This window comes from Lathyrus oleraceus, chromosome 3 (assembly GCF_024323335.1).
Source record: "Lathyrus oleraceus cultivar Zhongwan6 chromosome 3, CAAS_Psat_ZW6_1.0, whole genome shotgun sequence".
NCBI classification, from domain to species: domain Eukaryota; kingdom Viridiplantae; phylum Streptophyta; class Magnoliopsida; order Fabales; family Fabaceae; genus Lathyrus; species Lathyrus oleraceus.
The window spans coordinates 325,725,562-325,742,725 of record NC_066581.1 but is presented as its reverse complement, the minus strand read 5'-3'; the positions used below and the strand labels follow the sequence as shown (position 1 = coordinate 325,742,725).

General features: G+C 34.0%; 2 protein-coding genes across 2 annotated transcripts; one reads left to right on the top strand and one right to left on the bottom strand.

Annotated features, from left to right (window-relative positions):
• The first annotated feature begins 5,460 nt into the window (after nt 1-5,460).
• LOC127127446 (acyl-coenzyme A oxidase 4, peroxisomal) lies at nt 5,461-10,313 on the top strand. The gene is made up of 13 exons (XM_051056633.1): nt 5,461-5,658; nt 5,761-5,862; nt 6,605-6,711; nt 7,023-7,100; nt 7,191-7,314; nt 7,416-7,489; nt 7,785-7,844; nt 8,008-8,117; nt 8,468-8,627; nt 8,855-8,931; nt 9,103-9,274; nt 9,420-9,512; nt 9,918-10,313. The coding sequence occupies exons 1-13, from the start codon at nt 5,640-5,642 to the stop codon at nt 10,041-10,043; spliced, it is 1,302 nt and encodes a 433-aa protein (XP_050912590.1). The 5' UTR covers nt 5,461-5,639; the 3' UTR covers nt 10,044-10,313.
• Nucleotides 10,314-10,541: 228 nt separating this feature from the next.
• LOC127127447 (protein RESPONSE TO ABA AND SALT 1) lies at nt 10,542-12,211 on the bottom strand. The gene has a single exon (XM_051056634.1). It carries the CDS (start codon nt 11,522-11,524, stop codon nt 10,829-10,831), a length of 696 nt encoding a protein of 231 aa, XP_050912591.1. The 5' UTR covers nt 11,525-12,211; the 3' UTR covers nt 10,542-10,828.
• Nucleotides 12,212-17,164: the final 4,953 nt, after the last annotated feature.

The following is a 17,164-nucleotide window of genomic DNA, read 5'->3' as shown; positions in this document are numbered from 1 at the left end:
CGTTTGATTTGTTGAAGAGTTGTGATTGCCTCGTTCCTTTTGTTGGTGAGGGAAAATCGTTGTGGATTTGTGATTTTCAACCTCGTGTGAGGGATAAGATGTGGTTGATCCTCAGATAGGATACGCCTCTTTTTTCCCTTTGAAACTTGAACACATGGTCAAATTAACTAAAGACTACCCTGCCCTGGTTAAGATTAAGGGTTTTTCGTATAGAAAGAAACTCTCACTCATAGGCTCAAAGGGGTTGACTAGGGATTATCTTCCTTATACCTCCGATGTTTGGGGATTGAAACAATGTCTTACATCACCAGCAAAGTTTTATTCAAATATGAAAACTAAGAGTTGTTGATTGTTTTTAGGGAACAATTATAATTATAATGTTGTTTGTTGAAGTGTTGTATGTGGGGAATACAACTTGAAAGTTGTTTGATTGAAATTGCACTAAAGTCTATGAATAATAGCGAATATTTTGAATAAATGGGGCATATGCCCCATACTCGAAGATACTCAGAACAAGGATATGGATAATCCCTCACATTCTTCTCCATTGCTTAAGGCTCGTGGCCGCAATTCGCATCATAACTAACAAGTGTCTGCAGATCTAGAAGAGTCTTTTTGTGTGCTTGAAGCAAGGTGCTTGAATGATGAAGCCCAACATGATCATGTTTTGATGTCGAGGATCTTCAGAGTCTTGCATTGCAACTTGAGCTTGAGTTTGAATGATCAAGTGTAGTGCAAGTACAAATGTTTAATCCAATCAAGTGATTAAGGGACTTATGATCACTTGACTGAGTAGGGGGAGCAAAGAATAGTCATGACAGGTCTAAGATAAAATCCAATATCAAGTGTAATCAATTGATCAAGCATGAATTTGATCAACCAATTAAGGGGTGATGATCATGCTAAGGTCATTCCAAGCACATGTACTTTATTTAAAGACTAAAAGCATTAAGAAATTGGAACTAACATGAATACCTTAATTTCTAATGAATTAAAGGAAAATCAAAAGAACTGATCTAAAATTAATTATAACTAAAACCTAATTAAAACATAATCATATATTAAGCTAGTTGTGTAGTTAAAATTGAAAGTTAGTTGTGTAGTTAAATTGGACCTTATCTTAAGCTATTTATGTAGTTAAAATTGAAAGCTAGCTGTGTAATTAAAATATAATCATGTATTAAGCTGTTAGAATTGAAAGCTAGTTGTGTAGTTAAAATTAGTTGTGATGTTATTGATAGTGAACCTAGTTAGTGAATTGTTAGAATGTGTTAAAATGCGTTATTGAATCAGATTGAAGTTTAGGAATGTGAATGAGTTAGTATTGCTAGGTTATTTGTGCAGTGAACATGTTAGAGTTAGTTAGTCTGTTTGTTTGGATTTTGAAGTCAATTTTGAAACTCAATTGGAAGTTCTTATGAAACAAGATTAGTTAAATGAAGTTGGGATTTGTTATGAAACTAGTTAGTGAATTTGTTTTCTTTATGGTGTTAACATTGGCTCATGTGGATTTATGAAACTAGTTAAGTTAGTTTACTCATGTTGAATTAGGCTAGAGCTAGATTATGAAATGTTATATAAATTGTGATGTTAGCATGACCATGCATGGCTTTTGCATAGTTTATGGAGTTTCAATTGCAGTTTGGGCTGGTTTGGTATTGAACTAGTATTATGTGGGCTTCGCAGGTGTAACCGGTTAACCATTTTGGGTTAACTGGTTACCAACATGAATTTTGGCTTTTTGGATTATTTTGAATGAACATGTGTCATGTATATGTGTATGTGTGAATTGTTTGTGTCTTGGTTTTTGTATGATTTTATTGATTGTGTATTAACCATGTTTGAGTTGGATGAAATGTGTGGTGTTTACATGTTGAAATCTTGGTTTGCTTGATACAAGGCTGACATGGGCTTGAAATGAAGAATTTGGTCAAGGCATGAATCAAGGTAACTTGGTGTGGAATCATGGCATACAAATTTTGGCAACATCAAGAATTATGAAGTACTGGAAGGCTTGTAAGTGAAGGAAAAGTAGGATTATGCTTAGGGTAGATTAGTTGACCTTGGTAAACTATTTGACCAAAAAGTCAACAGTTGACCAAAAGTCAACTCTAGGTCAAAATGGTGTAATTTTGTATAGACTTTTGTAATTTGGATTTGTAATGTGATTTGAATGTTTTTGAAATGAAAATGGCCTTTTGAAATGAATATGTATCTTGTTCTTCAAGTTAGAACCTTTTCCCTCCAAAAAATGAATTTGAATGATCTTGAATCTTGCATTTGACTATGAACTTGAATCTTTGAAACTTGTAAGAATGTTGAACTGTAATACCTCGTCTTAAATCCAAACCAAATAACCAATGGACTAGTGTATTGAACAAGCTCATAAAGAGATTAGTCAATCAAAGTCAATTTCTCATGGTTGACCAAGTAACACTTACAATCCATAATCAATTCCAATGCCATAATGCAATTCATAGTAACCAAAAACCATAGTCAAAGTATTTGGATTCCACAAAGATTCTATCCCAAGAGATGTACATCCCACATCAAGTGTATCACCAAGATTCCATAGGTTTGATCCCTAGAGAAACCCTAGCTCAATGTTAGGCATAAATAACAAGGATCTTTAAATCAATGATGCTTGTTTGAAAATGTAATTGCGAATAAATGACATAAATGAATATGACATGAGTATACAAATGAATTAAGGATCAAGAGACAAATGAAAAGTGAAAAGGGTAAGGAAAATTTAGGGGTATGACAGATGCATGGAATCGTATAATAAATTCTTTCATAAAAAAGCTATATGCCGATTTCGTTATGCATTTCAGGAAAGTGTGTAAAAAGTATCCAGATTTGTTGAAATATGTTGAAAGCACAAATCTTGACCAGGTGAAGGAGAAAATTATTTGTGCACAGACTGATAATATTAGACACCTTGGAAATACAACAACTAACAGAGTTAAGTCTGCCCATGCTACTTTGAAAAATTAGTTGGGAAATAGTAATAGCGATTTGTGTAGAGATTGGGACTCTATGAACCACATGATTCACAAAACCAGCATAATGAGATACATACATCATTTGGTCGGAGCATCACAGTTTTGGAACACAAATTTAAAGACAACACTTTTTATTCTCAGTTGGTCGACAACATATCTCAAGCGGGTTTGAATTATATTTTTCATGAGGCTAAACAAACTGATAATGTAGGCTTTAGTAGTGCAAAAAATGGATGCACAATTGTGAAAATATACGGTCTCCCATGTGCTTGTGTTATTGAAAATAAGGTGAAACTTGGTATCCCAATAACAATGGATGAGGTTTACACTCATTGGAAGAGACTTAGGTTTGATGATGATGGTGTCATGAATGACGGTAAATCAAATATCTTTATCTTAACCAAATGGGAAGTGATACAAAAGAGATTTTTAAAAGTTGATGACAACATGAAACTCCACATCAAAGAACAATTGATGAAGATTGTCTATCTGGAAATCACCGACATGAAACCACCATCTCAACCGGTAAAAACAAAATATGCTCCGAAGAAAATGAAGTCTACACCGAATGACAATTCGACTACACGATTCCTTTCATTTTTTGAACATGTTGACAAAGTTTTCCTAACTCACCAACTCCAAAATCTTAAAAAATTGTTGTCAAAGAAGCTCGCATTAGGAAACCATCTCTTACGGTGCCTCCACCAAAAATGTCATTCATCGACAAGATGCCCGTTTTTATGCACAAATACATCGTATGGATCGTCAATGTTGTGGGGGACGGTAATTGCGGTTATCGAACAATTTCGGCTTTACTCGATAAAGGAGAAGATAATCATACACTTGTCTGCCATTAACTTATCCAAGAGTTGAGGACACATAAAGAATCATACACACGATTGTACAGAAAGAAAGAAAAATTTGACGAGTTTTTGAGTCTCTTGTTCCTTGCCTTAGCGGTTCGACATCAGAGGTAAAATGGATGCGCTTCCCTGATATGGGTCACCTAATAGCATGTGCGTATGATAGAGTGTGCATTGACCTGACACGATACGTTTTTTGGGAAATCTTTTTCCCACAACGCACCTCCTCACCTCAAAATCCAAATGATCGTATTATGTGTATTTGGTGACTTTCAAAATCAAGTCATTTTATTCAAGTTTACTTGAAACCGGGATGCCTTATACCTCTTACATCACCAAAGTGAATGACTCATTCAAAAATAAAAGTCGGGACTTGACCGAATCATTTTATGGAAAGGAAGCAAGAGTTCGAGAAATTGAGCAACATTGAAAGAGATTAAAATGCACAAAAATCGAAGGGGGTACCACCCATGAATTTAGTCGGCGACATATATTTCGATTCATTTTAATTTCTTGTTTAGTCAGACAAATAAGTGTATGTAATTGTGTCTATATATAAACGAAGTGTAATATATTCAACATTTGTTCATATTGTGCCTTAATGCATTCTTGATCATCCCCATAACAACATTTGTTCTTTTGTAAAAAAAAGTTATGTTTTAGAGGTTCTGGTTTGGAACTGGTTCAAGAGAAGTTTCGGAGATAAATCTTCAGAACAAGATATTAGGGTGCGGAACTAGAGATATATCTCCGGAATCAGCATGCCAGTTATTGGGTGGTCCATATTGTTCTATGACTTCTATAAATTAAGATGCTCTTATATTATATTTCACACAAACTAAAAATCTCTTAAATATCACAAATAAACATTGATTGGTATGTCACAAATATCTCCTTCTCCAGCTCTACATCCAGGTGAACGTTTAAGCTCAACAAATTCACCTCCCTCGAAGATATTAAATACGAAATCCACCATCTCATACCTTACGGAGACAATCGAAGGATTGTGAAGCTCGAGTATTGTTCACCGTCGATTGACAACGGATGGAAGATTGAGTTCAACAAATTTGAGCTCAAAACGCAATCAGATGTAAGAGTTATGTGGAATACGTTTTTCCGTTTCGAAACAAAAGTTCCGATCAAGTTGGAAACGACGATTTCAAGACCAGTCGAAGATATTGCAAAGATATTTAAGGTCCACCTGGATATTGAAGTAATCTTGCATTTTATGTTGAAATGATCTATGTAATCTTAATTTTATTTTGGAAAATTACATGTTATTGGTTCTGTTATCGATATATCCGCGTTACGAAAATGTAACTACGAAAATATTCCGGAGATTTATCTCTAAAACAAAAAAACCAAATAATAAAGGATCACTCATAATCACCTATATTAAATGTGTGTTGAATGTGTTCGAAGATGCATCTCAAAAAATTATAAACATTTTAAAATTTCGGCATGGTGTCTAATAAACCTATACAATGCATTAAAAAAATCTTTTATAATTTTTTTTTATGATAGCCCATATTTTGAAGTGATGGGATTGAAAATCTTGTTACTTATTCATTATTAGTAGTTCACGACTAAGGTTCGGTTTTGAAGATATGTACTACGCGTAGGATTGCGAAGGCAACGACAAAGATCAAAACATTTATATATAACAGAGTCCTGTTACACGTAGCCATCTTTGTTTGGTTTTTTTCCATCGTCAACTTTTCACTCTTCTCAACCAAATCGTTTCAATTTCCACCGTTCCTCTTCCACCACCATGACTCGTAACAATCCAGGTTCCTCCCTCTCTATGCGATCCCATTCTTCTGATTTATCGTTTCTTTCTCTTCGTTTTTATTGCTAACTAGCTATATTTTGATTGTGTATAAATCTCACAGATGATAAGAATGGAGACATGCCTTCCTATTTTCATTTGCCACCTCTTGATGTCTCTCTCGCATTTCCACAAGCAACTCCTGCCTCTACCTTTCCTCCATGTGGTAACAACCTAATAACAATCATACACAGATCAATTTTTAATCATGTCAAAAAATTAATTCAGCATAATTGTTTTAATAGTCCCATATTTTGCCTCTCTCATGGATTGAGTACCCTTTTCAAAATCCAATTTTTTTGTTCCTTTTGAACCCAAAAGTGGTGATGAGAAATTAAACAATCAAATAAAGTTTAAATAGAAGAATCAAAACTTGAGGCTTCATATTTTTTGCACTTAATAGTTTATTTATCCTCTAAATTAAAACCTTTCTTAGAGCTACCTGAACATGTATGTGATGTCAATCCTCTTCCTACAAGAGCCGGTTTTGTAAAGATGAGTTAGACCCAAACCACACTTTCTTAACATGGTATTTAGAGTCTCGTCTCGATTAAGATTCGTTGGATCACGTTTCTGCTATCTGGCAGTCCTGAGAGTGAGTGTGTGTGTTAAGAGTCTCACATTAGATAATATATGACCTGAACATATGCTTATATGTGGGGACAATCTTAATCCTATAAGTCGGTTTTGTAGAGATGAGTCAGACGCAAACCACAATTCTTAACAAGAGCAGTCTCATTTTGGACAGATGTTTGTGTTGATCTCATACAGTTAGTCGGTTAATGTTATTATGTCTTTTAACTTCATATGATTTTTGGGTGTAAAATATATTTTGTGAAACAAGATATGTTTGGGTTTGTGAGGACTGACTTGCATTTTGCATTGGTGTTGGTTGTTGGAAAGTGCAGTTTCGGATTATTTTCAATTGGATGACTTGTTGACATCGGAGGAGCAGGCCGTTAGGATGAAAGTGAGAAAGTGCATGGAAAAAGAAATTGCTCCCATAATGACCCAGGCAAGTTCTTTTTTCCGTTTTGAAGTAATCAAAGTAAATATTTACGTTCGTCCTCCACGAGTAAATGTTCAATTTGGTTAAGATGCTACTTGAGTTGATTTGGTTTCAGAAAATATCTGTTTGGACATGTTGATTTGTTCCTTGATGTTGTCAATTTGCTTAGTTTATCTTTGAGAGACCTGATCATAAATTAAGCCCTGCGCGTGTGTGTTTGTGACTCTCTCTATGTGCTGACAAATGAACTTCTAATCTATTTAGTACTCTGTAATCATGTTACCTCTCCTACACTTAATCTCACGCTTTTTAAACAGTATTGGGAGAAGGCCGAGTTCCCGTTTCATGCTATTCCAAAACTTGGTGAACTGTGTATTGCTGGTGGCACAATCAAGGTTCTGTATTTACATATTTCCCTAATATTTCATCTTAATTAGGTCTTAAGACAGTTCAAGAGTTCTTAGCTAGTTGTGATTGATTCTCAGGGTTATGGTTGTCCTGGTCTTTCCGTAACTGGAAGTGCTATTGCTACAGCAGAAGTTGCTAGAGTTGATGCAAGCTGTTCAACTTTCATTTTGGTCCATTCATCCTTGGCAATGCTCACTATTGGTAATATATGTGTTTGTTAATAATAAATCTTTGAATGGTAATTGTTTTGCTAAATCCACTGTTCCTGATATTTTATATCTTTGATTGTCCACCAAGTAAAGCTTTATGTGGGTCTGAAGCTCAAAAGCAAAAGTATCTACCTTCATTGGCACAGCTAAAAACTATAGCATGTTGGGTAATTTGCTTTCCTTGGATTTGAAGGATTTGTGTGAAATTGGATTGCCTGTAGTCAGCAACCCCATGCAGTTAGCACATTGGTGACAGTTGGGTCAGATCGAATGGTCCAGATTTCAATACAGATTTTAATTTTTTTTCCCAATTTAATACACCGAACCTGAAATCTAGACCATTCGATCTTGATCCAACTACCAGTGATGAACTGACTGCGTGGGATTACCGACTGTAGACTATCCAAAGACCTAATTTTTCTGAAATCACCACTTAAAGAGGTTTTATTTTTATTTTATTAGGCTTTGACTGAACCTGACTATGGAAGTGATGCTAGTGCTTTGAAGACCATAGCGACTAAGGTCCTGTGCCTTATGTGGCTTTTATTTGCTAATTTCTTTGATAGGAAGTTTCATTTTGCTTCTTTTTTACTTATTTGTTTTTTTTTTATTAAGACTTACTTTCACTGTGCTCAATTGTTCCAATGTTCAATAATGTAGTCTTGCTTTGCATTGAAAATATCAGGTTGAAGGTGGTTGGATCCTTGAAGGCCAAAAACGGTGGATAGGAAACAGTACATTTGCTGATTTGTTGATTGTCTTCGCAAGGAATACCTCAACAAATCAAATAAATGGGTATGTAATATGTGTAGAGTGTGGTTAGTCCTGTTTGGCTTGAGAACATTATCTTTGTTTTTATTTTCTATTTTTACCAATAATGAATGAAATGCAACAATGTTCTTCATCATTTCCCGTTACAATGGTCCAAACTAGGAAATGAAGTGAAAGTAATGTGACATTTTAGTAATTATTAGTGAAAGTGCCAAATGAATATATAGAATTTTTTCTCAAACTAATAAAAAGACCCTTAGAATACTAGATTGTTTTTCTTTAAGCTTTGTATTCTGTTGATGCTTTATATCCTGCTTCTGAAGTACTCTATTTATTTACATTTTTCTTATTTTATTTCTACGCATATTATTCAGATATATTGTACACAAGGACGCACCTGGTTTAACTGTCACAAAGATAGAGAATAAAATTGGACTTAGAATTGTACAAAATGGAGACATTGTTATGAGGAAAGTTTTTGTCCCTGATGAGGACAGAATAGCAGGAGTAAATTCTTTTCAGGATACAAACAAGGTAGCATTTATGAGGTGTTCTTCTGCTGTTGTTCCAATAGTCATTGTAATGTTTCATCATTTCAACTTCTAATGAATGTTGCAAGTTTGGTCCCTATAATTTGTAAGCAAGAACAGCTTAATTTTCTCTTTTCCTTTTCTCGGAGATTATATGCATTCTTTAGTTGTAATTTTGTATTTTGTCTGTAAATTACATGCTGCTTATTTGCTTTAGCTATCTCTAAACAGGTACTCGCAGTTTCGCGTGTGATGGTTGCCTGGCAACCTATTGGTATATCAATGGGAATCTATGATATGTGTCACAGGTATGTTAGTTAAACAGCATGCTTAAAGGAATGGAGCAATAAGAAATGATAGGATTGAATTCTCACTCCGAACGGAACGAAACACTAACGATACTAGCATGCTTATGCTTATATAATATACTTAATCATAGCTTTCATTGCATATTATTGTGAATTATATGTGATTTAAAGGTACCTAAGCGAGAGGAAACAATTTGGAGCACCATTAGCAGCTTTCCAAATCAACCAACAGAAGCTTGTTCAAATGCTCAGTAATGTTCAAGCAATGATTCTTGTTGGTTGGCGTCTATGCAAGCTGTATGAAAGTGGTAAAATGACCCCTGGTCATGCTAGCTTGGGGAAGGTAATTAGTAATAAACTAATAACTTATTAGCAGCTATAATATCATAAGATAGCAAAATTCTAGGTAGTTTACTTAGCTGTTATTATTATTTTCACTTAATTTAACTGTGGTAGGTAACTTATAACAACCTGCCAATATTTTTCAGTCATGGATCACCTTGAGAGCAAGAGAAACAGCTGCTTTGGGGAGAGAATTGCTTGGTGGGAATGGAGTTTTGGCTGATTTTCTAGTGGCTAAGGTTCTCATGCCTAATTCCTTATACAATGCTTATTTTGTTTAACCAACAATTTGATTTAGATTCAATTGTGGTAATTTAGAATTGTTCTTACTTAGTAAAATATTATATTTTCAAAGGCAAAAGACTCTAAGAGGCAAAAAAAAAGAATTTTATTAATGTGAGTGGGTGCTGATGGTATATAGACCCTGACCAAATTTATGATATCAATAAATGAAGTTTTTGGATAAAGATGGAAATGTAGGCACAGCTGTATCATAATGACTTTTTCTTCATCTGAATCATTTCCCCATTCAAACCACCCAAGTTCCTCTTCACACCATTACTATGACTTTACTTGATTTGTTATTCCAAATTGGACATTTTGTTTTCTGACATAGTTTGTGGATTTCTTCTCTAATTTTGCAGGCATTCTGTGACTTAGAACCTATCTACACATACGAAGGCACATATGATATCAACACTTTAGTTACAGGCAGGGAAGTTACTGGTTTTGCCAGCTTTAAGCCAGCTACTCAAAGAAGTAGAATGTGAAAGTGTAAAAGTGTTTCTCTACAGTCACCATTAGATTCTAATGGCTTATATTTCTGTAATTATACAGAAACAGAAGCATTCAAAAATGTTTCTACAAAGCATACAAAGCAAAAAAATGACAATGTTGGATATTCTTGAAGTCTAGTACATCACTTTTTTCTTTTTTCATTTGTTGTTGAATGCTATGAAGAACAAGCTTCTGGATCACATGTTTCCACTTTGTATAACTTCTGCATTTTCAATTCAATGTTTGAGACTTCTGCATTGGCATTCTGCATCTATTATTACCCTTCTGTGTGAAGAATGAACCTTGTGTTGAGTAAACCATAAAATAACTCTGTTATGATGCAAATATCTAAGTGCATGGGAAATTGAAAATGTGATTCTTTTAAGTTTCCACATCTTATGCATTCCAAATTCTTCACTCACAAACATGTCTTAATATCACAAAAGGGAAGGAAAAAAAACTACTAAGGTAAATATAATATATAAGATAAGTACAAGATAACTATAAACATATAATTAATTCAGAGTGGAGTGATATTGTAGCTTCCAGATAAAGCATGCATTGCATGGCTTGATCTTGTTCTACATTTTTCAATGCTCATCAAGGAAACATAACAACCTGAATACACACTCAATTCACATCATCACTGCCAAGGCTTATGTATTACACAAACTCAAACTGTTTAAAGTATATATAAATAATAGAAAGATAAAAGCATGAAGGAAAAGCAAAAACACTTTACATAAAAAAGCCATTAGAATTCTCATGATGATTCAGTTCATCCTTGATTTCCACGCTCAGCATCCTTGTCCAAACCCAAAGACCTGACCCTAAGCTGAAGCTCAGCCACAGCAACAAAAAAGTTAAGAACTTGAGCTGGTTTCAGTATCTGCACAACTCTCAAAGTTGTCTCAGTCCTCAAAGCATCAGCATTTGTAACCAAATTCTCCAATGTTTCTTTGAATGTGTTTGGAACTGTACTTTCCTCTGCCATGAATGACCTACTCAAACACACCCTTCCATGGCTTCTAATCATGTCAACAAGCGGCGGCGCCGCAGTATTCTCATGAACCTTAGCCATCTCATCATTGAGTTCTCTCTCCTTCATCTTAGTCTCTTGTTTGAGTTCATTCAAACTCTCCTTCTGTTCCTCTGACAAATCCTCAAGAGTTTTGTTCACAAGATGAAATGTAAGCCCTGGTTTGAACCCTGCAACCCAAAGATATGATTTTTCCAATGAACTGAACCATGGTGGTGAGAAAAGAAGAAGAATGTTTTGATGAGCTATCTTTGATTTCTCTTCATAGTATTGTCCATAGTGGCTGAGTACTCTGTTTAACAAATTCATCCTATCTGAACGATCCATCTGTTGATGAAGTTCTTGAGCTGAAACAAGCTCATCAAGGTAGTTTCTTTGACGAATCAGCCATCCTTGGAGAAATTCCTCAAATGCAGAAACATTTGCATCAGTCATCTATGAATTACTGTGAAAAACAGAGAAAAACAGAGGAAAACAGAGAGAAAACCAGGGAGAGAAGAAGAAGAAGATGATGGTGGATTTAACAAAACGTGATTGAATGGATTTATTGTGAAAATGGGAAAAAAGGGTGTGAGAAAATGTGGGTTTTCTTAGAAGGGAAGCATTGGTAATGGTGGTTGTGTGATTGGAAAAGAAGGGTAATGGCGAAAACAGAGTCATTTGGATGAAAACAGAGTAAGCGGTGTTGAGTTAAGAAAAAACAGAGGATAATTTATAAAGAGTAAAAAATAATGAGGCTTATTTGGAAGTGGTTTTCGGTGAAATTTGTCTACATATGATGTTTTTGATTTTATAAAAAAAAATGATGAAATAAAGAAAAGAGTGAACAATAACTTTGATTCTTGAATGTGCTAGAAACATTACTATTGTACTATTTGAATGTTATTAAAACTACAAATGTATAGTAAGGTTTTCTTGTTTGTAGTTTAATTTCTAAATTAACTAATAATAATATATATATATATTAAATTAAAGAGAACCTTGTTTGTAGTTGTATTTCTAAATTAATACAATAAACTTAATGAAAAAATAACTAATTAAAGAGAACCTTGATGAGATAATTACAATATCAACATTTTCAAAATCTATAACGAAAACGTCTCACTCATGCATTTTGGCTTTTTACTCATAAAATGAGGGGTAGAGGGGATGAACGGTTGGTTGAGTATTTTGATGGTTGATTTATTCATGTGAAGGGTAGTAGTCAATTATGATAGAGTTTTATTGTATTGGTATTTGAGTTAATTTTTTAGAGTTAGTATTTATTTTATACTTGGCTTTGAATGAATGAGTTGACACATGCAAATAAATGGCATGGTGCCGTCTTTGTTTACACTATTGGTTTCATGCCAAGTAAGATAGAGAAGTTTAGATATTGAGCCAAGTAAGATAGAGAGAAAAAAAGTATTCTCTTCTTTGAGAAAAAAGATTTTCTACATGACTTGTGTGAGAGGTGAATGTAAAGCATCTTATCCAACCATGCTATTTAAGGCAGCATTGTTACTTTATTGTATGTATCAAATAAACACAAGTTGGCACCTTTTAAGAAATAGAAATGATTCTATGATTCTCTATTCACAAATTTGTCCTTTCCTTTGCCTAAATCAAGATATCCATGCATGAAGGGTAGAAAGTAATTTTAAAGAATTAATGACATGGCTTAAACAATCTAATCCAACTATTATAGATCGTTTTCAAAAAAGTTTGCATCTCAAAAATTAGAACAACACATCTTATAGCGAGATAAAAATCATAATTTAAGGTGTTCATCTCGAGGATAGAAGTTATCTCATATCTTAATTAGACATCTAGTTCTTAGGTGATTATACATTTCTAAACTATGCGGAACATATTCAAATTAGATAAGTGTTATTATTTATTTGAGATTCAGTTACATTAACAACGTCATATTTATTCAAATGTCATTAGAGTAGAAATAGTAAGTGTATGGAGTATATACGAGTCCAACCACTCAAGAATTTGGGACTCATCTCATATATGACCATTCAGTAAATCTTCATACTTGTTATTATCTATATTTAATTCATTTTTCTTTGACATCAAAATATCTTTGCAGGTACACCCTCGTCACTTATAGAAGGAGCATATAAGAAGATGGTGAGGAGATCAAAACACCATATCAACAAATCACAATAAGTGATGTGAAACCTACATCACTTACTTGAATGATCCTATTTGTTAGTTCACATAAGAAAATTGACGCCCACCGTGAGATTTTAGTATAAGATTCTTCAGACCTCAAAGTTCAATAACCATAATGGTAACTAGAATTCGAGCTTCACCTGAAGTGTCACAAGCAAAACTAACCCACGAGAATCACAACTACCATAATTTTTTTTAGCAGAATGACGGAACCAATCACATGAATTCACTATCTTGAAGGCTTGTTGATGGAGACAAGAGTCTCGCTCATCAACATTCTCGATCGTTGAGAGGAATGCGACATAACGATATAGAATACTTGATATGTCGAAATCCAAACATTATTAACACAATACATAAATATAAAAGAACATCATGAAAGTGATGAAAGCTCAAATTAAATGACTTAAAAAAAGGTAGTAACCAAGAGGTAATTAAAGCGCGGGAACAACTAACTCATAAAGGATGATGATGTGGAACTTTGTTTTGCAGGTCATTAATCAAGGAAGCTCTGTTCACTACAATAAATAATATATTTCATTACAAAGCTTTCACCTTATCTAATATATATGCGAGGTATAATTCTAGGACGTACCATGTTTTATTTATTTATTTATAAAAAATACTATATATTCCCTCAGTTTTTTAATATAACCGATGTGAATAAAATTCAGGACATGCTTCGAATCCCAATAAATGCAGTTTATATTTTTATTTCTTTAAAAGTGGTGTCTTTCTATTTACTTTATTTTTTATTTGTAAATTAAATGATATATTTCTTCAGTTACTTTAATAATCGATGGGTTAGATAATCAAATTTTATTATAAAAATACTCGTTCATTAAGTTTTATCTTTTACCTAACTCATCTATAACTGTTCCAAACTCGTAAACAATTACTTTGGGATGAATTGCAAGACAGAAAAAAATCTTTAAGATTTTGTGTTGTATGTTGTTCTTCTAACACCAACCTTCAATAAAATATTTTTCTATTCTTACAATCTCCCACATTATGGTGTTTTTGTTGTTGTTGTTGTTTCCACCTCTTGCAAGACCATTGTTATATTTTGGAATAACCTTCCTATACTGCCCGTCAAAGAAAATACTCCATAATTTATTATTTTTCTCGGTTGACAATATTGAGAGATTTATTCATAAACATACTGTAAATTGCAAGCAATGTTGTTGTTTCACAATAGAAGATCTTGAAAATTTTGTTTTTGAATATTGCAGCACACAAAGAAAGTCATGAGTGATAACAAATTGAAAATGAAAATAATACATGTTACTTTCAATTTTTACCATTTACCATTTTTTGTAAGTAATATATTACATCGAACTCTACTCCAACCCTATTAATGTTATTTAAAAAAATATTGCTACTACCACAACTAATACACCATAAATATGAGTAGGTAGCCTAAAATAATCCTTTGACAACGATAACCACAAATCTGGAGGCATCGATTATTCATAAATGCTTCATGCATACAAAAGAATATTTTTAATAGGAAGATATAACTTTTCAAGATAACGATAAGATAATGCATAAAAGTTAAAAGGCGGTAACTCCAAGCCTACAAACTGAGCAAGTGATGAAACATATGCCTTTAGTTTATGTATCAAAAGAGCTCATTGAGGCATGGACATTTAACTTGAAGTGATAGGACATGCAATTGATGAAAGGACCATGTGTGTCAAATGCTTGTAAATACACTTAACAGTTGAACGAAACATACACAACAACTGTGGTGCAATTACATATCAAGGAAGGTACCGAAGGAACCTTCTACAAGCATGAGTCCACAACTTCTCAACAGTCGTCGGTCGAAATGCATCATAAAGAAAGTAAATAGAAGCATACTACATCAGATACATACTAAAAAATATGTGATGCTAAGTACCAACAAAACCAAAAAAGAAAATGTATAGAATTAGAAACATAATAATGACACTACATAGGAAGTACATGAAGATACTACACATTTAAACGTGCATTCACCTACAAAATGCTAAGTAAGAAAAGATAATAAAGGAATAGAGTGGTTTGTGTCATACTTACCGATCCTCTTAAGAAAATAGTGGGGCATGACATTCATGCATGCTCCGCAATATATGAGAACCTTATTGACTCTGACACCATCAATTTGAGCTGTTATATACAAAAGCTTTAGATCCTGCTGCATTGACATGTCAGGCCTTTCAAAGACAACCTTATCTTCGTTAACTGATCCATCCTGCATTACGTAGTATCACAAATTCTTATGGGTTTCCATTTCTTCAGCAAACCCATCTTCCTCCTCGGTCACCTCAATAACCGTGTCGTATTCCACTGACAACACATATTGTTGGTGTAAGCCCTAGAGGCCAATACTTTTGGTACTTGTATCGAATTATTTATTAATAATAAAAGGCTTTTTCTTTATTATGTTTGTTTAATAAAGTCCCTAGAATAGCCAGTCCGTTTAATGTATCAAGTATGACTTAATCATGAGATTACATTAAACATAAGGACACTATTCTTAAAGTATCTGTAGTCAAGCTTTATTGTGAAGTGGGATAACATTAAAGCATGAAGACTATTATGTTTGTAGACTGATGATCACATCTCATGGATCATGGATAAAGAGTTATCAAGTCTTAAACATAGGTATGAATATTAAGAGTAATATTTATACTGGATTGACCCGCTATGAGAATACTATATAGAATGTTATGCAAAGTGTCATAAGTTATTCTTATGGTGATAATGGTGTATACCACTCTTCGACCTGAAACCACTATGGACCCTAGATGTAGAGTCGAGTGCTTTATTGCTGATCCAACGTTGTCCGTAACTGGATAACCATAAAGACAGTTGATGGGTACTCCACAAAGCATGTTAAGGGACATGAGTGACCTAGATGGAATTTGCCCATCCTGCGTAACAGGATAAATGTCTATGGGCCCAATATTGAACTGGACAAGGATGACACAATCTATGCCTTGTGTTCAATATAGACATAAGGGTAAAAGGGTAATTATACACATAATTATTATCACAAAAGGATTTGTCAGATCACATGACATTTTCGTGTCTTGGGTAGCAGTGATGTGTTGCTAGATACCGCTCACTGTTTATTATGTTAAATGCGTGATTTAATATAATTGTCAACGTCGCGAAAACCTACAGGGTCACACACAAAGGACGGATTGATGAGAGATGGAGTAACTAAGGAACACCGTAAGGTACGACGCACTTAAGTAGAATACGAAATATGGTAAGGTACCACACGCTTAAGTGATTTTGGGCATATTATAAGATATGGGCCAAAATACACTTAAGTGGACTTTTTAGCTTAAAGGCCACACAAGTGGTTCTATAAATAGAACCCTTGTGCATAAGCATTCACAAGAGACTTCTTGAATTTCGTTTCTCTCTCTCTCTCTCACTCAAAGCCTTCATTCATAGCAGCTAGCACTGAGATTGAAGGAATCCGTTCGTGTGGACTGAGTAGAGGCGTTGTAATCATTCAACGTTCGTGATCGCCACAAGAGGTAACGATTCTATCACTGATCATGCCCATTCGTAAGGATCATTAAAGGAGAAAATTTTAAATTCCGCTGCGTTTTGGATCGCCATTCTCCTTCAGTGGTATCAGAGCCACTTACGAAACAATGAATCTGATAACTGTTTATTTTCTGTATTAATACGATTAAAGACAGAATGAATCAAAGATTAAATTGAGATCGATCAAGTTATATATATGATATAAGTAATTCTGATGCAAAATACATTATATATGATATAGTGTTCCTGTTTCATTCATTCAAACACTTAATGGTTGTTTTCCTTTGAGCGATCAATGGTCGTTTGCTTCTTGATCCGACATTAGTATGGTGAAGCAATGACGTGTTGATCAATCATACTGAA